The sequence below is a fragment of the Microchirus variegatus genome (genome assembly GCF_963457635.1).
Source record: "Microchirus variegatus genome assembly, chromosome: 1".
Lineage (NCBI taxonomy): Eukaryota > Metazoa > Chordata > Actinopteri > Pleuronectiformes > Soleidae > Microchirus > Microchirus variegatus.
The window spans coordinates 46,159,010-46,178,696 of NC_139802.1; the positions used below are offsets into that span (position 1 = coordinate 46,159,010).

General features: G+C 42.7%; 1 protein-coding gene across 2 annotated transcripts in view; it reads right to left on the reverse strand.

Annotated features, from left to right (window-relative positions):
- Positions 1–1,607: 1,607 nt before the first annotated feature.
- vldlr (very low density lipoprotein receptor) overlaps positions 1,608–19,687 on the reverse strand; it is a 29,632-nt gene continuing 11,552 nt past the window's right edge. Inside the window, exons 4-19 of one of the 2 annotated variants that reach the window (XM_083901088.1) lie at positions 19,026–19,148; positions 17,304–17,675; positions 16,236–16,358; positions 16,030–16,152; positions 14,998–15,117; positions 12,807–12,932; positions 12,220–12,391; positions 10,885–11,109; positions 10,636–10,754; positions 9,370–9,509; positions 8,976–9,117; positions 8,732–8,881; positions 5,183–5,242; positions 4,051–4,128; positions 3,610–3,779; positions 1,608–2,529 (exon numbers count right to left, since the gene is read on the reverse strand). In XM_083901088.1, the coding sequence (XP_083757214.1) occupies positions 2,494–2,529; positions 3,610–3,779; positions 4,051–4,128; positions 5,183–5,242; positions 8,732–8,881; positions 8,976–9,117; positions 9,370–9,509; positions 10,636–10,754; positions 10,885–11,109; positions 12,220–12,391; positions 12,807–12,932; positions 14,998–15,117; positions 16,030–16,152; positions 16,236–16,358; positions 17,304–17,675; positions 19,026–19,148 (2,279 nt within the window). In that variant the 3' untranslated portion in view covers positions 1,608–2,493. The remainder of the gene's footprint in view (positions 2,530–3,609; positions 3,780–4,050; positions 4,129–5,182; positions 5,243–8,731; positions 8,882–8,975; positions 9,118–9,369; positions 9,510–10,635; positions 10,755–10,884; positions 11,110–12,219; positions 12,392–12,806; positions 12,933–14,997; positions 15,118–16,029; positions 16,153–16,235; positions 16,359–17,303; positions 17,676–19,025; positions 19,149–19,687) is intronic. The other variant, XM_083901089.1, reaches the window with a different exon arrangement.

The window sequence follows — 19,687 nt, forward strand, 5'->3', positions numbered from 1 at the left end:
CACGGACCGACGATGAAATCTGAAATCAACACTGAACCAAACAAACAAACGCTCGCTCAGATTTAAATTCTCTGATCTTCTTCTGTTTCTTTAAATGTTTGAGCAGCTCTCAGCTGATTGGCTGAGAGCTGCTCAGTGTGGGCGGGGCTACAATAATCCTCACAGTCAGAATAAACATCTGCTGATCTGTCGTCGTCTAAATGATCAAGAACTGAAAGAGGAAAATAGGTTTTAATCTTCTTTAAAAACAAAAACATTTTAATCCTCACTAAATATTAAACTGACGTCTTATTTCAGTCGTTGAAATATTAAAACATTTGCACGTCATAGAAAAACATTTATTTCTCATACATTTTAGTTCTGACCAAAGACGTCGACTGGGTCATTTTGACGTTTACCGTGTGACCTTTGACCTTCACGTTAATCCCAGCGTCTGTTTGACGTATTTTTGTCTGAATTGAATTAAATCCGTGGAGATTAAAGAGATAATGAAGAGATGAACACAAACACTGACGCTTTCTCCTCCTGCTGTTTTTAATCATCTCTGGTTACAGATTAAAGATGTGGATTTTCTGATTTAATCGTCTCTTATTTAGTTTTTCATTCTTTTCTTCTACGTTTCGGACTTTTAACTTTACGCGTGTTCTAGAAATAAACACCGACACTTTCACTGAGCCCTAAACGAACGTTATTTGACGTCACTTTTCGCATATTTTCAGCGTTTTTGTAGCCTCAGAATTAAAAGTTTTAGACCAAGAAAGAGCCGTTCTTCACAGAGGCGGCCATTTTGTGTCAGCAACAGGGCCGCGCAACAGGTCAACGCGCGACGCGTTTCCATGACGACCGACCGGAAAAAGACGCGCGCGACGTCGCGTTTTGCGCGCCGCGACACCGGAGTCCAGGCACCGTTTACCAGTTAGCACCGCTAGCTGCATTAGCTCCTTTTAGCGCCGTTAGCGTTAGCCTACAGTCTAAACTGGAGCGGTCTGTTTATTAACAGAAAAGAGCAGCGCTAACAAATAACCAGCGTACCTGTGCGCTGCGTACGTGTGCCTCTGTTTTTAAAGGTTAGCGTTACGTGACGTTAACGTAAACACGACGTCACGCGCGTCTTTTTACGGGCCGTCGTCATGGAAACACGTCGTGCGTGAGCGTTGAAGCGTTAGCGTTCGACAGCACTAGTCAGCAACTTTCTACAGGACTCGCAAACAGACGGATGTTCAACGAGAAAAAAACCACGAAGAACGACGTCTGTTCTTGCGTTAAAGTCTCGCCACTAGAGGTCAGCGTTTTCTTTAAAAACAAGTCTGTGAACCCTGACGTGACAAAAGAACGTCGTCATTTAAAAACTTTAAACTTGTTGACATTTGCACCAAACCTTCGATTCGATGCTAATAAAACAGCGCAAACGAGTATAAACTGTGACCACCGGTGTCGCTGTTGAGCAGAAAGACTAAAAACACACAGAGACGTTAAAAAAAGAAGCGAAGACGTCGAGTTTGTTTCCGAACAACGTGGTGATGGACGTTTTAATTCTGACGTGGATTCTTTTCACTCAGAGCGAGAAAAAGTCTCACAGCAAACAGGAAAAAACAGACAAATACAAAATATTTATTCTTCTTTTTTACCAAATTCTGTTTTAGTGTCGTTTGTTTTGTCCTTTTTCTCTCTTAAATACATACGTGTGTGTGTGTGTGTGTGTGTGCGCGTTACCGTGGTAACGAAGCCGTCCCCGACACCGTAGCAAAAGTCAAACGTATACAATCTTATTTACACGAGGAAACATTTGATCAAAGTGCATCGAGAAGAGAATCCTGACTCTGACGGTCACGTGATCACGTATGTACAGTGTTTACAAATGCGGTAACCATGGCAACTCCTCTATAATCATTATATTATCCATAATAATAATAATAATAATAGTTTGTAAAAATGAAAAATAAACGCAAACAAATAAGAAAACTTTATCGTAGATTTTTAGCGATGATCGGACGCAAATTTTCACACAAAAAGGCGGGAAAAAAAGGGGCCATGTTTGTTTTTCTTCTTCTTCCACGTTTCCTTAATGACCTTTGTGACCTTTGACCCTCAGGTTTCCCACCATCGCGTCAGAGAGCGAGAGTTCAGAGTTCGTGTGCGTCAACAGTCCGAGCACAGAGCGTCTCGCCGTCTCTCGTCCGTTTGCGTAAATAGACGACAAAAAAAAAAAGGAAAAAAAAGTACGACAGGAAGTCGTCTGCGGTCCAAAAAAATAAATAAAAAAAATAATCCAGTAGAGTTTGAAGCAGCAAAAAGTGAAAAACGGCGATGACACAAAAATTCACGGTAAACGACGCTCGCGATCGTCGTCCTCGGCTCATGCGCACGCCGACGTAAAGCGATTCGGGGGGGCGTGGCCTCCCAACGTCAGCTGCTGCTGCTGCTGCAGACGACCGTCGGCATGGAAACGAGGAGGAGGCGGAGCCACGCAGCGTCACGAGGCCGCCGTAAAAATCAGGACAAATCATCCTCTGTGCTCACGATCGAGATCTGGAGACGAAGAAAGAGACCAAAAAAAGAGTTTATTTAGTACGGAAAATAAACCACTCACTCTCCCACACCAAAGTCACTCACTCTCCCACACCAAAGTCCATAGAGTAAACCAGTGATTTTAACATCACAGCACACAGGAGTTCACAGGAGTTGTTGATCCACTGCTGCCTCCATCACTAACTTACAATGACTGATTTTAGTGAATTCAGCTTTTAAAATATTTACTTTAGACTTAACTCAGTGACACAAAGTGACCACACGAGGCAGCAGAGGACCAGCAGCTCCTGTGTCCCTGTGAGCTAAAATCACTGATTTTCTCTATGGACTTTGGTGCGGGAGAGTGAGTGGTTTACAAACTTCAGTTTCCTGTTGTTAAAGTCTGTCTAACAGTGAAGATAAAGATTTAAACATGTGACGTAGACATCGTAGACTTAAACTGACGTAGCTTTCATTAGCTAAGTGTTTAGCTAAGTGGCTAAAATCGTGGTTTTTTTGCTTGCATCTCTGCTGGCAGCCATTTTGTTTTCACTAAGCGTGAGCATATAGGTGATTTACATGCTAACATGCTAATACGGCATTAAAAAATATAATGCCGAACGATGGTACAAGTTATTGAGCATGGATGCTAACATTAGCGGCTAGTAGCAACGGTGACACAGCAGCTCCTGTGTCCCTGTGATGCTAAAACCACTGGTTTTCTCTCTGGGCTTTGGTGTGGGAGAGTGAGTGGTTTACAAAAGTCTGTCCAACAGTGAAATAAAGACGTAAACGTGTTCTTAAATACATCGTAGACTTTAACGGGAATTGAACTGTATGTTGTTCATTATAATAATTAAAAAGAGAATAATTGTTATTTCCTCTCCACATCTGGACGTTCGCGTCCACCTGCCGACTCTGACTGGATTAAAGGTTAATCTGATTAATCTGCGAGGACGGACGATGAGGATTAAGCGAGAGGACGGAGGTCACGCTCTGCTCCATCTTCATCCTCTTTATTCGTTTACTCCGCCTCAAACAAACTAATGATCGTCCACAGACTGACAGGCGGTCACGTGACGGGTGTTCTGGTCCACTCACAGCGGGGTAGGTGTGGCCCACGTTGGCTCCGTGTCTGGTGATGTCGATGTTGAGATCTTCCTCCGTGGTCTTCAGGTAGACGGGATTATCAAAGTTCATGCTCTTCTGGTTCCTCAGCTGCCAGTTTCTCCACATCAGGTAACCACCGGCTGCTGCCATGGCCAACAACACTGGACACACACACACACACACACACACACACACACACACACACAGTTAGAATTATACCAGAATTCATCCACAGGACGTCGTCATCATCACATTTTTGCTCCTTAACAATCAACAAGCAGGAAAGAAGAGGAAAAACCTCACAAGATGAAGAAAACGCGACATTCGTGACTCAAAATAAGTCAATTTTAACATTAAACGACGTGTAAATGTGTTTTATATACATGAAAAACTGTTTAAACTCAAGTAAATCAAAGTAAATGGTGAACTCACAGACGGGCAGGACGGCCCAGGCAGCGGCAGAACCTCTGGCCGTGGAGTTTAACTGGATCGACGTGTCCACGTTTGCTTCTGCACCAGGAAAAACAACAACAACAACAACAGAACGACAAATGACGACATTTTCCCAAGCAGAAAAAGTTGACGTTAGACGTGAAAACGCGTCACAGACCACGTGTTAATAAACGTAAAGGATTAAAAATGTTACAAAAGGTTTGAAATCGTGTCAAAGTTCAACATTCTCTCAATGAAGGAGCCAGAGTTTAGATGCATTCAAGGAACCTCGTAAATTTCATCACAAAGTCCGTGGACTGAATTATTTGCTGCTGCTGCCACCTTGTGGTGACAGATGCATCATTTCTTATAAATGCAATCATTGATAAATACTCTCTACATTTAAAAAAAGTCTGTAAATATAATTTAAAAGTCCAGGTTTAATTATTTCCTGTTGTTTACGTGTGAATATTATGTTATTGTTGACCTTGTTTACACATGTTTAACTGTATTTATTCTACACTGTTGTGATCGTGTGCTGCTGTAAAACTGCAAATGTCTCCATGTGGCACAAATAAAGGATTAACTTATATTAAAATGTCAATTCTCTTCAAGTGTTTTCTATAAAAACAACAACAACAACAACAACAGAGCTGTAACTGTAGAACTTAGAAAGACAGATGCTTCACTCCTTCACTGAATCCAGACCTTTCTCGGGTCAGAAACTACAGTCACAGCTAAATTTTATCCAAATAAACACAAAGGTTTTGGTCACTACCTCGTTTCTGCCACTAGAGGCTGCTGCTGTGCCTCGAGTCAAACATCAGAATCACATGATCATAAGAAACTAAAGCAGCTGTAAAGGACTTTAAAAACCAGAGGAAAGTGAATTAAAGTCACGAGAAAATGATTCTCTTAATAAAACATCAGGTTAATCCCAAAACACAGATTTGAATTACGAGAAAATCTGAGTGTTAAATGTTTTTCTGTCACATTAAATCAAAGCTCAGCCACAAACAAACAAACAAAGTCAGAAGAGAATTTAGTTTCATTTAAGAGTTAAAATGATTATTTGAAGCAGAGATTAAAGTTAATCTGAGACACAGACACCGTGACAACGCAGGCTTTTTACCTGTGGGCGGAGCATTTAGAGATTTCCCATCATCCTTTGAGGGAGCTGTGGTGGGCGTGTCTACGTCACACACAGAGACAGAGACTGGAACTTTAAATTCAGCTCATTCTTAAAGTTTTAAGATGAAGAAACTTCATTAAATATAAAACATTTGGACTTTCTCTGGTTTATAAGTTATTATCATAATACTATTAAAGTTCTACAGGCTAAAATGAGTGTGTGCACAGTCTTTTAGAGCAAGTGTGTCAGTCAGCCACACCACTAGGTGGCAGAACCTGCTCTACATACACATAAATATTCTCTAACTTTTAGTGGCGTCGAAGCACGTTAAAGCACGGCGCGTTTCCGTGACGAAAGTTCCACTGTAGGCTAACGATAATGGCGCTAAAAAGGAGCTAATGCGGCTAACGGAGCTAACTGGACTCCGGCATCGCGGCACGTAAACATGACGTCATGCGCGTCTTTTTTTTTAACTAAATGAGTACACACCTACAAAGGCTGCTTAATTTAAATGAAATAATCAAAGACAGGAAGTGGACGACCTACACAGATAAGTGTGTGTGTGTGTGTGTGTGTGTGTGTGTGTGTGTGTGTGTGTGTGTGGGAAACGCATGTTTAAGTGGACGTTGATGTAAAGAGCGACACAGTGTTTGGCTGCCGTCCAACTGGAGGAAGCGTTCAGCGAGTGACAGGCGGGCCCCGCCCCCTCACATTAGCCCCTCCCACTCCATTCTCACTCATTAAAAAAACAGCAGCAGAGACGCGAGAGAGAGCGAGAGAGAGTGTAAACAGCAGACGTGAGAACTGACACACACTGCAATCACACACACACCGACACACACCGACACACTCACACTCACACTCTTGTACTTGCTGCATACTGAGGACCGTGTTGCTGACAAAGTGAGGACCAGCATTTCCACTTTATAAATCAACACTATTACAAATATCTACTTCATGAATGACATCTACAAAGAACTACTACTTCTTAGTACCATAAAATGTCTGCAGGTGGAGCCCCAGAGCAAAAAGGACTGGAAAACTTTTTCGATGTTTTTTTCTGTTTTGTTATTTTTGGTCCAAAATTTGACAAAAACGTCATACTATACTATTTCGTCCAAAATTTTGGGAAAAAAAATTTGACCCAAAATTTTTGGTCCAAAATTTGACAAAAACGTCATACTATACTATGTCGTCCAAAATTTGAAAAAAAAACTTGGTCCAAAATTTAAAAAAAATAAATTTGACCCAAAATTTGTGGTCCAAAATTTGACAAAAACGTCATACTATACCATGTCGTCCAAAATTTGAAAAAAAAACTTGGTCCAAAATTTAAAAAAAATAAATTTGGTCCAAAATTTTTGGTCCAAAATTTGACAAAAACGTCATACTATACTATGTCGTCCAAAATTTGAAAAAAAAAAATTTGGTCCAAAATTTGAACAAAAAAATTTGGTCCAAAATTTGACAAAAAAGTCATACTGTCCTATGTCGTCCAAAATTAGATTTTTTGTTTTGGACAAATTGAGTATAGTATGTTATAACAACCTAAGGAAGTGATTTCAATGAAAACAAAGTTAGGACCGGCCAAAATGTCCTCACTCCATAAAAATGACCTCACTTTGTTGGTTAAAAACCCTCACTGGTCCTCAGTATGTTGCAAGTACAAGAACACACACACACACACACACAGCAGTGTGTGATCAGAATGGCCGTTAACAGATTCACAAACAACGCCGTGAGCGATGCGAGTCAGAGTGTGTGTAATATTTGTGTGTAACAGACGGGGGCTATAAAAACCTGCTGCAGAGCGCGCACACACACACACACACACACACACACACACAGCTCTGCAGATAAAAGATACGAGAAGAAAGAAAAAGAGAGGGAGCTTTCAGAGAGTCGTCAGGGAGACGCTGCAGCGTTCACAGAGTCTGGAGTTTGAGTCTAATTAGCAGACGATGTGATCTGAATTCATGCTACAGCTTTCACTGTGGAGCGACTTCACCGTGAAAAGACCAATCTGTGGGAGCCAGGAGGAGGAGCCAGTAGGAGGAGGAGCCAGGAGGAGGAGGGGCCAGAGAGGACAGCGTCTCCTGGCAACGACTTCACACTCGAGACAACGTTAGAGCAAATATTTACGGCTAAAAAAACAGATTAACTCTGTCACGCTTAAATCTCGCGTCTGACTCTGGACGTGATGTAGTTAAAGAGGAAGTGAGGAGGATTTAACAGCTTCACAGTTACAGTGTGAAGGCTAAACGTGCTGCTGTGGGGAGATCAGGGGGCTGCTGACGCTGCCCCCTTCTGTCTGTTAGAGGAAACGCAGCCTCAGAAAACAAATCAGAAACGCGACGATGAAGTGTTAGCGTCAGTTTAGACGTTCGTCAGAGGAAGAGGAAACGATGGTCCACACGGGACGATGGGCGGAGTCTAGGTCAGAGTCTCATGATGAGTCCAGAGACCTGAACACAGCTCAGAGAAATATATACGATCGACGACAAAGCTGCGACAGGAAGAGGAATTCAGCTGCTGTCAGGACAAAGACAGACGAGGAGGCGGAGGACGAGAAGGTGGAGCTACAGCCGAGACATGAGGAACGACGAGGGTGAGACTTTTGTAAAAGCTTCACGACAACAAGTGACTCATCTGCTGCTCATCTGTCACACACACACACAGAGAGACACACACAGAGACACACACACACTAACCAGGGAAACCTGATTGAGTGTCTGGGAACCAAAAAGAAAAAAAAGAGGAAGTGAAGAGAATTCTCTTCATCCACTGAATTAATTCAGAGAAAAACTGAGAACAAAAGTTTTTATCGTTTAAATTTAGATATGGGAAAAAGAAACTACATCATTAAGGGGAAAAAAACTATGTCATTAAGGGGAAAAGACTATCATTAAAGGGAAAAAACTATGTCATTAAAAGAAAAAAACTACATCATAAAGGGGGAAAAAAACTATGTCATTAGGGGGAAAAAACTACATCATTAGGGGGAAAAAACTACATCATTAAGGGAAAAAAAACTACATCATTAAGGGAAAAAAACTACGTCATTGGGGGAAAAAAACTACATCATTAAGGAAAAAAAAACTATGTAATTAAGGGAAAAAAACTACATCATTAAGGGGAAAAAACTACGTAATTAAGGGAAAAAACTACATCATTAAGGGAAATAAACTACATCATTTGGGAAAAAAAACTGTCGTTAAGGGAAAAAAAACTATGTAATTAAGGGAAAAAACTAGATCATTAAGGGAAAAAACTAGATCATTGAGGGAAAAAACTACATCATCAAGGGAAAAGCATGGACGTTAAGGGGAAAATACTTAACTTTGTGTTATGAAAGGAAACAAAAAAAAAAATCTAAAATTTGTAATTGTAAATGATTGAATACATCATTTATGGTGAATCTAATACCACAAGGTATTTCAGGTTTCTTGAACGCACCTCGTAGCTCAGCACACACAAAAACTTACACTACTTTGACTTTAAAAGCTTTAGATGTTTATCTGCTGTTGTCGTCATGGTGACGTGACTCACCAGGTCTGCAGCGTAAGCCGTCGTCGGCCACTTCCTGTCCCTCCGGACAAACACAGGTGTATTTGGGCGAGTGTTTGTTGATCTGCGGCGCCGGCAGACACATGTAGCTGCAGCCGCCATTTTCTCCTTTCTCTGTGCACCAGTTAGTTCCTGCTCACACAATCAACACAACACAACATCATCAACAACAACACAACAATCACACACAACAACAACAGTGAATGAGAGTGAAGTGAACGCTGACCTGAGAGCTGGATGAGCTCGTGATAGACGATAATATCCTGAGGGTCGTTGAGTTTACTGGCCAGAGTCACAACGTCAGCTCCAGAGAACTTGTTTGCACCGAAGATGGCTTTGTTTTCACCGTCTGTCCAGAAAACTCGGTCCTGAGGAAACAACGACACAGACACGCGTCATTTATCTTAACTCTAACCCATGGATCTTAAGGGAAAAAAATATGTAATTAAAGGGAAAAGCGTGGATGTTATAAACCTATATCTAGGGTCTTTGCACATTATAAGACATATCTCCCAGACTTATTGATTTGATCATAAGTGTATCATGATAAGATTTTCCCTCTCACTAAAACTATAACAATAATTATAATAATAAAGTAAAAAGATAAGTGTTGTTTTTACCTCAAACACAGTGAGAGCAAAGGGATGAGCGAGATAATCTGACGACTGCAGAACTTTCTTCCTGTTGTCTCCGTTCAGGTCGACGCTGCAGAGCATGTGGAGCTTTGAGTCGACCCAGTACAGACGGCCTTTGATCAGGTCTGTGAACACGTGACCAACACACACACACGCACACACACGCGTGTGAACACATGACCACGTGAGAGGGTGAGGAAGAAGGGGAACAAAAGACCAAGTAATAACACGAGAAGATAAACACAGAGCGAAAGTGTTTCAGACAGGAAATGAAAACCAGAGAGAACGAGGGTAAACAACAGAGATGGAAATCAATCAAAGATTTCATCAACAACAACAAATCAATACTGTTCTTCTTCTTCAGTAAAGTTTATTCACAAACAGAGGAAAACTAAAGGATGTGTTTCCATGACGACTTCGTGTGATTCTTCTGGATTAAACACCGACAAGAGTGTGTATGTATGTGTCCTCACTAAAGGTATAAAAACAGGTTAATGTCTGTGTCCTCACTAACATATTAAAACAGGTCCATGTGTGCATGTGTCCTCACTAATATAAAAACAGATTCATGTGTGTGTCCTCACTAACATAATAAAACAGGTTTGTGTGTGTCCTCACTAAGGTATAAAAACAGGTTAATGCGTGTGTCCTCACTAACACAAAAACAGGTCCCGTGTGAGTCCTCACTAAGGTATAAAAACAGGTTAATGTGTGTGTGTGTCCTCACTAACACATAAAAACAGGTCCGTGTGTGTGTCCTCACTAACACATAAAAACAGGTCCTGTGTGTCCTCACTAAGGTATAAAAACAGGTTTGTGTGTCCTCACTAACTTATAAAAACAGGTCCGTGTGTGTCCTCACTAACACATAAAAACAGGTCTGTGTGTCCTCACTAAGATGTTAAAACAGGTGTGTGTCCTCACCAACATATTAAAACAGGTCAGTGTGTGTGTCCTCACTAATACATAAAAACAGGTCCGTGTGTGTGTCCTCACTAACATAAAAACAGGTCCGTGTGTGTCCTCACTAAAATATAAAAACAGGTCCATGTGTGTCCTCACTAAAATATAAAAACAGGTCCATGTGTGTGTGTGTCCTCACTAAAATATAAAAACAGGTCCTTGTGTGTCCTCATTGAAATATAAAAACAGGTCCGTGTGTGTGTGTCTCCTCACTAACATAAAAACAGGTCCGTGTGTGTGTGTCCTCACTAACACATTAAAAACAGGTCCGTGTGTGTGTGTGTTTACCCAGAGTGATTCCATTAGGCCACTGAATGTCCGTGGCCACCAGGACTTGTCGGTCCACTCCGTTCATACCAGCTTTCTCAATCTTAGCAGGTTCTCCCCAATCTGACCAGTACACAAACCTGCACACACACACACACACACACACACAGACAAACACAAACACAAAGACACACACACCAAATCAAGGTCAAACTCATGAAGATAACATTTAAAAACAAAGTTAAAGTCACTAAATAACCACAGACTGACCCTGAGAGCGGGTCCACGGCGATGGACGCCGGTTCTTTGAGGCCTCGGTTGAACAGAACCTTCTGTTTGGTTCCGTTGAAGTTGGTCACGGAGATGGTTTTGGTGCCGAGGTCGGACCAGTACAGGTTCTTGTAGATCCAGTCCACGGCCACGCCCACCGGAGTCTGCACGCCGTCCATCACTCTGGTGTGAGCGCCGACGTCTCCTCGTTTGTCCAGAACCGTGCTGCGAGGACGGAACCAGAACTGATATCATGAAGGTTTCTGATTCTGATATTGATTCACATCATTATGGGATTTTTTTCCAGTGTGGAAGAAACAGTGACATCTACTGGTGAGACTGCAGAACGCAACGATGGAGTTCACCATAGCAATGATGGAGGTTACCATAGCAACGATGGAAATTACCATAGCAACGATGGCGGTCACCATAGCAACGACGGCGGTCACCATAGCAACGATGGAGGTCACCATAGCCACGATGGCGGTCACCATAGCAACGATGGAGGTCACCATAGCAACGATGGCGGTCACCATAGCAACGATGGCGGTCACCATAGCCACGATGGAGGTCACCATAGCAACGAAGGCAGTCACCATAGCAACGATGGCGGTCACCACCAACGATGGCGGTCACCACCTACGTAGGTCACCATAGCAACGATGGAAATTACCATAGCAACGATGGCGGTCACCATAGCAACGATGGAGGTCACCATAGCAACGATGGAGGTCACCATAGCAACGGTGGAAATGACCATAGCAACGATGGCGGTCACCATAGCAACAATGGAGGTCACCATAGCAACGATGGAGGTCACCATAGCAACGATGGCGGTCACCATAGCAGCGATGGAGGTCACCATAGCAACGATGGAGGTTACCATAGCAACGATGGAAATTACCATAGCAACGATGGAATTTATCATAGCAACGATGGAGGTCACCATAGCAACGATGGAAATTACCATAGCAACGATGGCGGTCACCATAGCAACAATGGAGGTCACCATAGCAACGATGGAGGTTACCATAGCAACGATGGCGGTCACCATACCCATGATGGAGGTTACCATAGCAACGATGGAAATTACCATAGCAACGATGGCGGTCACCATAGCAACGATGGAGGTTACCATAGCAACGATGGAAATTACCATAGCGATGGAGGTCACCATAGCAACAGACATTTTAAAGTAAATTTAGGTCAAGATTGACGTTGAAACATGGACACGAGAGGACACTCGTCTTCTGTTCCTGGTTTTATTCTGTTTAATTTAGAAAAACACATAATTCTCCCCTTGTAAAAGCAGTAGATGTGTAAAGGTGAGGTCACCTGTAGATGGTCCTCTGCGTCAGGTCGGCCCAGAAGATCATCTGCTGCTCAAAGTCGGCGTCCAGGGCCACGGCGTTCCTCTGCTGCTCCACGATCTGAGTGTACTCCTTCCTCTCCAGACCCAGGCGACGGATGTCGCGGCGGTTCGTGAAGATCAGACACGGCTCTTTACCTGAGGACCGAGAAGATGAAGAAGAAGATGAAGAGATCACTGAGAACATCTGACCACGGTTGTTCCCTCTGGTTCTACACGACCACTGGAACCAGATCATGTTTTAAAACTAAAGTTTAACGTCTCTCTTCTGCATTTTCCTATAAATGTCCAGGTTGTTAAAGATGTGAGATGTTTGAAGATGATGGAGAACCCTCTTTGAGAAGGTTCTCCATCATCTGTACAGGTGTGTGGACAGGAGGACCATCCAGGTTCTCCTGTCCACACACTCAACCACAGATTCATCTCATGACTCCAACTCAACAACTAGAAAATCCAAAAATGATTGAATTGACGATGTGTCCTGGTTTGTGACGTATGTTCTTCATGTGGAGGACACGGTGGTTAGAAGATGCACAGATGTTAGTGGACTCACCCACAGCTTTACACACTCCAGTGGTTGGGTCCATCTGGTAGCCGTTGTGACACTCACACTTGTATCCTCCCTTCAGGTTGATGCAGATCTGACTGCAGATGCCGGGGTTCAGACACTCGTTTATGTCTGGACGTGAAGACACAAAGAGACAGAGATGAAGACGTGTAGAGAGGACAAAGACACAAAGAGACGAAGATGTGAAGAGACAAAGACACAGACATGAAGAGACAAAGACACATTGAGACGAAGACGTGAAGAGACAAAGACACAGAGACACAAAGACAAAGACGTGAAGAGACAAAGACAGACACATGAAGAGACAAAGACACAGACGAAGACGTGAAGAGACAAAGACCCAAAGACAAAGACGTGAAGAGACAAAGACACAAAGACAGAGACATGAAGAGACAAAGACGAAGACGTGAAGAGACAAAGACGTGAAGAGACAAAGACACAAAGACAGACACATGAAGAGACAAAGACACAGACGAAGACGTGAAGAGACAAAGACCCAAAGACAAAGACGTGAAGAGACAAAGACACAAAGACAGAGACATGAAGAGACAAAGACGAAGACGTGAAGAGACAAAGACACAAAGACATGAAGAGACAAAGACAAAAAGATGAAGACATGAAGAGACAAAGACGAAGACATGAAGAGACAAAGACACAAAGACAGATGAAGACGTGAAGAGACAAAGACGAAGACATGAAGAGACAAAGACACAAAGACAGATGAAGACGCGAAGAGACAAAGACACAGAGATGAAGACGCGAAGAGACAAAGACACAGATGAAGACGCGAAGAGACAAAGACACAGAGACGATGACGTTAAGAGAAAGACGAAGAGACAAAGACACAGAGATGAAGACAGACATGAAGACACAAAGAGACAAAGACAGCTTTATTCCCTCTTCTGAATACATAACACATCTCGTTTCTCAGACACAAACATGATGAATGAGACTGAAACTCTAATCTAGATTAAATCTCTGACGTCTGACACAAAAACAAACTGTGATTAAAGAGTTTTAAATTCACTCTGAAAACATTAAAACTGTTCGATCACTTCTGAACCAACATGAACCAGAACTCTGCGTCTTAAAGCAGCTCAATCTGGGGATTATACATTTTTATATATACATTATAATATTTAATGTTGTTTTTACTTATTATACTTTAACCTTTTCATATTTTTTCTTCACATTAAGTTTGTCTGACAATTAGAAGATTTAAGGAAAGTCTTATTTTATCAATTCATTTGTTTGATAAATAAAACGTCAGAAAACATTGATCAGTGTTTGTCAAACGTCTCGTTTTTGTCCTGAAACTTAAAAAAAACGAGTCAGTTTCTTTGTTATGGAGCAGATACGTGTGTGTGTGTGTGTGTGTGTGTGTGTGTGTGAGCCAGACTGTTGAATTTAAATAAAAACACAGATCTAGAGCAGCGTCCTAAACTCTGACGCTGACAAATCTCACTGACCTACTTCTGAGGTTTTATTCCTGCTGAGAACATAAAACATAAAACATGTCAAACTAAAATAACATGCTGTGCTTTTTAAACTTTTTCCAAGAGACACAAAAACACACACACACACACACACACACATATATCCTTAAAAATGAAGACCATAGAAACGCGTCACAAAAACTACACATTCACACTTATTTTGTCTGTGTGAATTTTAACGGATTATAGGAACACAAAAAAAAAAAAATCATCCTTAGATTGTGTTTATATCTTTTTAATCTATAAAAATACTCTGTGTTTAATATAAATAATAAAATAGTTTTACCCATTATTTTTCTATGGTGGTCATTTTTTGACATGAAACACCAAAGCTGTGACTGATAGTATTTTATTCAAATTAAAGTGCGGATTAGAACGTTAATATTCAAAGATATCGTCGCATAAAAATAAATAAGCTTCAAATTAAAGTGACTTTTTAAAATAAAACTGTTGATTCCTTGTATTTTTCTCTTAATATATACAATATTGTGTATATTTCACACATTTATTCACTATAATAAATACGAGGAAAAGCAGGAAAAGTCATCACAGATCATTTATCCTCGTCACTCATGTCATTACACACACACACACACACACACACACACACACACACACACAGACGTAACATCCATACACTGATTAGTTGATGAAGTGTCCTGAGGTCAAAGGTCACTCACCTCCGCAGGTCTTGTGGTCGATGAGCTGAAGTCCAGGCGTGCAGTCGCACATGAAGCCGATCACCATGTCCTTACAGATGTGAGAGCAGCCGCCGTTGTTCAGCAGACACTCGTTCACACCTAAGACAACAACAACAACTCTGATTTTATTACCACATTTAAACAAGGTTTAAAAAACATGTCTGTAAACTTTCACAAAACCAGCTCAAATCTGAACAAATGAACTAGTTTTTTTAGCAACACATTCGTGCTGCGAGTCATTCCAAAGATAGAATTCTCTTTAAACTGAGTCACAAATGAAGAAATAAACATGATTTCCATCCCTAAATTTAAACAAAAAATTTGTAATTTTATGATAAAAACCTAACATTACAAAAGATACAAACTCTTCAAATGTCTTTAAAACAGTGAAATGACAAACTTGTATTTTGGTCAGAAAACGTCACAAAAACAGCTTCTTAAATTAGCATTATTGTCTTCATCTCTTGTAAATATGTAACACGTCTATATTTCACACACTGAAAAAGGAGATAGATGCTAGATAAAATAGTTAGCTAGCCAACATCAATAGCTAGATCGATACAATAGTTAGCTAGCCAACATCGATAGATAGATAAACTTGTTGGCTAGCCAACATCGAAAACATAGATAGATGGGCAAAATTGTTAGCTAGACAACATCAATAGATAGATAAAATAGTTAGCTAGCTATTATAGTTAAATAGATAAAATAGTTAGGCTGCTAACAGATAGATGGATGGATAAAATAGTTAGCTAGCTATCATAGATAAATAGATAAAATAGTTAGCTAGCTAACAGATACTGCAGATAGATAGCTAACAGATATAACAGTTAGCTAGCTAACAGATATAACAGTTAGCTAGCTAACAGATAAAACAGCTAGCTAGCTAGCTAACATCTATAGATAGATAAAATAGTTAGCCCGCTAACAGATATATAGATAGATAGATAGATAGATAGATAGATAGATAGATAGATAGATAGATAGATGTTAATAATTAAATGTACTCACTGCACTCGTTGATGGGCTCGTCGCTCCAGTCAGGACAGTCTCTGGCTTTATTACACACTTTGTTCATCTCGATGCACTCTCCACTGCGACACTTAAACTTGTCTGGTCCGTTACACTGAGTCACTGTGAGACACACACACAAACACACAAAGTTTAAACACTTTAACACACACACACACACACACACAGAGAGAGTGTGTACTTACTGTTTTTACAGTTGACTTCATCAGATCCATCAGCACAGTCTCTGACACTGTTGCACTGTCTGCTGCCTGTGATGCAGTTTCCATCGTCACATTTGAACTGTTCAGGTCCACAGGTACGAGTCGCTGCACACACACACACACACACACACACACACACACAGAGAGACACACACACACACACACAAATCAATAACTGTCAGTCTAATAGTTTTTATTAACATGGAGCAAAAACACAGAATTGTCCTTTAAGACGCGTGTGGTTGTACATGGTTTTGTTGTGGTTGTGTAGTAGTTGTATGTGTGTGGTTGCATGTGTGCAGTTGTGTAGTAGTTGTGTGTGTAGTTGTAGTTGCGTAGCAGTTTGTGTAGTTGTAGTTGTGTGTAGTTGTGTAGTAGCTGTGGTCGTGTAGTTGTGTTTTTAAATGTGTGTGTATCATAGTGTATTGTTTGTGGTTGTGTAGTAGTTGTGGTTGTGTAGTAATTGTGTGTGTGTAGTCGTGTAGTACGTGTGTGTGTAGTAGTTTTGTGTGTAGTTGTGCAGTAATTGTGTGTGTAGTTGTGGTTGTGTCGTAGTTGTGTGTGTAGTAGTTTTGCGTGTAGTTGTAGTTGTGCATGTAGTTGTGAAGTAGTTGTGTAGTAGTTGTGCGTGCAGTTGTGGTTATGCAGTAGTGTGTATAGTTGTGGTTGTGCAGTAATTGCGAGTAGTTGTGGTTGTGTCGTAGTTGTGGTTGTGCAGTAGTTGTGTGTATAGTTGTGGTTGTGCGGTAGTTGTGTGTGCAGTTGTTTGTGTAGTTGTGGTTGCGTGTGTAGTTGTGGTTATGCAGTAGTTATGTGTGTAGTTGTGGTTTTGTAGCAATTGTGTGTGTAGTTGTGGTTGTGTCGTAGTTGTGGTAGTGCAGTAATTGTGTAGTGGTTGTGGTTGTGCAGTAATTGTGTGTGTAGTTGTGGTTGTGTCGTAGTTGTGGTTGTGCAGTAGTTGTGTGTATAGTTGTGGTTGTGTGTGTAGTTGTGGTTGTGTAGTAATTGTGTTTATAGTTGTGGTTGTGTTGTAGTTGTGCAGTAACGTACGACAGTTGGCCTCGTCGCTGCCGTCTTTACAGTCAGGATCTCCGTCACACCTCCACTTCCTGTGGATACACTCCCCAGAGCGACACTGCATCTCACTGGACGAACACTTGGCCGGAGGCGTCGGGTGACGACCGCAGCGAGACGACGACTCGTCCGACTGGTCCTGACAGTCAACGTCGTCGTCGCACACCCAGCTGATGGGGATGCACGACGAGTTACCGCAGCGGAACTCACTGGGTCCACATGAGGACGGGGAACAGTCCACCTCGTCAGAGGAGTCTCCACAGTCGTCCTCACCGTTACACACAAAGTTAGGAGAGATGCAGCGACCGCTGGAGCAGGTGAACTCGTTAGGAGCACAGGTGATGTTACCTGAGGAGGAGGAGCAGGAGGAGGTGATGAGGAGGAGAGGAGGGGGAGGAGGAGACGAGGAGGAGGAGGTGACAAGGAGGAGGAGATGAGGAGGGGAGGAGGAGACGAGGAGGAGGAGGAGGAGACGAGGAGGAGGGGGAGGAGGAGACGAGGAGGAGGAGGAGACGAGGAGGAGGAGAGGAGGAGGAGAGGAGGGGGAGGAGGAGGTGACGAGGAGGAGGAGATGAGGAGGAGGGGGAGGAGGAGGGGGAGGAGGAGACGAGGGGGAGGAGGAGGAGATGAGGAGGGGAGGAGGAGACGAGGAGGAGGAGGAGAGGAGGGGGAGGAGGAGGGGAGGAGGAGACGAGGGGGAGGAGGAGGTGACGAGGAGGAGGAGACGAGGAGGAGGTGACGAGGAGGAGGAGAGGAGGAGGAGGAGAGGAGACGAGGAGGTGAGGAGGAGAGGAGGAGGAGGTGATGAGGAGGAGAAGAGGGGGAGGAGGAGACGAGGAGGAGGAGGTGACAAGGAGGAGGAGATGAGGAGGGGAGGAGGAGACGAGGAGGAGGAGGAGGAGACGAGGAGGAGGGGGAGGAGGAGAGGAGGGGGAGGAGGAGACGAGGAGGAGGAGGAGAGGAGGGGAGGAGGAGACGAGGGGGAGGAGGAGGTGATGAGGAGAAGGAGACGAGGAGAGGAGGAGGAGGTGACGAGGAGGAGGAGGAGGAGAGGAGGAGGGGGAGGAGAGAAGGAGACAAGGAGGAGGAGAGGAGGAGACGAGGAGGAGGAGAGGAGAGGAGGAGACGAGGAGGAGAGGAGGAGGAGGAGAAGAGGAGACGAGGAGGTGACGAGGAGGAGGAGAGGAGGAGGAGGAGTAGGAGTGGAGGAGAGGAGGGGGAGAGGAGGTCACTGAGGTGTCTTTACCTCAGACTCATTTTCCTTCATGTCCATCTGCCTCAGAGTGTGTATGTGTTCTTGTACTTGCAGCATACTGAGGACCAGTGAGGAGTTTTTAACCAACAAAGTGAGGTCATTTTTACGGAGTGAGGACATTTTGGCCGGTCCTCACTTTGTTTTCATTCCTCAGGTTGTAAACATGTTATACTCTGTTTTTAACACAGGTCCTCAATTTGGTACAAAAACCCTGTTTTCCAGCCCTGGTGTTTCACACACTTTTTGCTCTGGGGCTCCACCTGCCGACATTTTATGGTACTGCACCCAGTAGTTCTTTATAGATGTCATTCATGAAGTAGATGTTTGTAATTGTGTTAATTTATAAAGTGGAAATGCTGGTCCTCACTTTGTCAGCACTTTTACCTGGTCCTCAGTATGCAGCAAGTACAAGAATGTGTGTGTGTGTGTGTGTGTCCTCTCACCACAGTTGAGCTCGTCCTCTCCGCTGTCACAGTCCTTCTCGCCGTCACATTTCCAGAACACGGGGATACACTGTGTGGTTCCGGCTCCGCAGCTGAACTCGTTCACGCGACACGTCCTCATGTCTGTACCAAGGAAAACAAAAATACGTTTATCAGGGAAAAACTCCAGAGCATGAGAGCAAGTAAAAACAATGCAGGGTTCAGTGCGCGGATGCATTCAAGGAACCTCGTAAACGTCATCACTTCTACAAACAAAAAACACGAGCTGCTGCTGCTGCTGCTGCCACCTTGTGGTTCTGCTGATTTTTCAGCAGTTATTGTGACAACGGTAAATATGTTTGTTTTGCAGCCATAATCTGACAATAAATACTTTAAAAACACAGATTACGACACACTTTTGTCCTTGGTTTCTTTTACAAACAAGTTCACTCCGACAAGTTTAATCAGATTAAAGTAAGTTTAGACTGAAGTTTGAGGTCACGTAGCTCATACTCGTACGCTTTTATTTTGAAATTCTTTAGCGAGTCCTTGTCTCACTTTAGATAAAAAATATCATCAGAAACGAGAGTGAAACGGGAACCAAAACTTGGAAGAAAAATGAAGAACAAACATGAGACGTGATGACGACATCACAGCAGAGACAGACGAGGACACAAGGACAG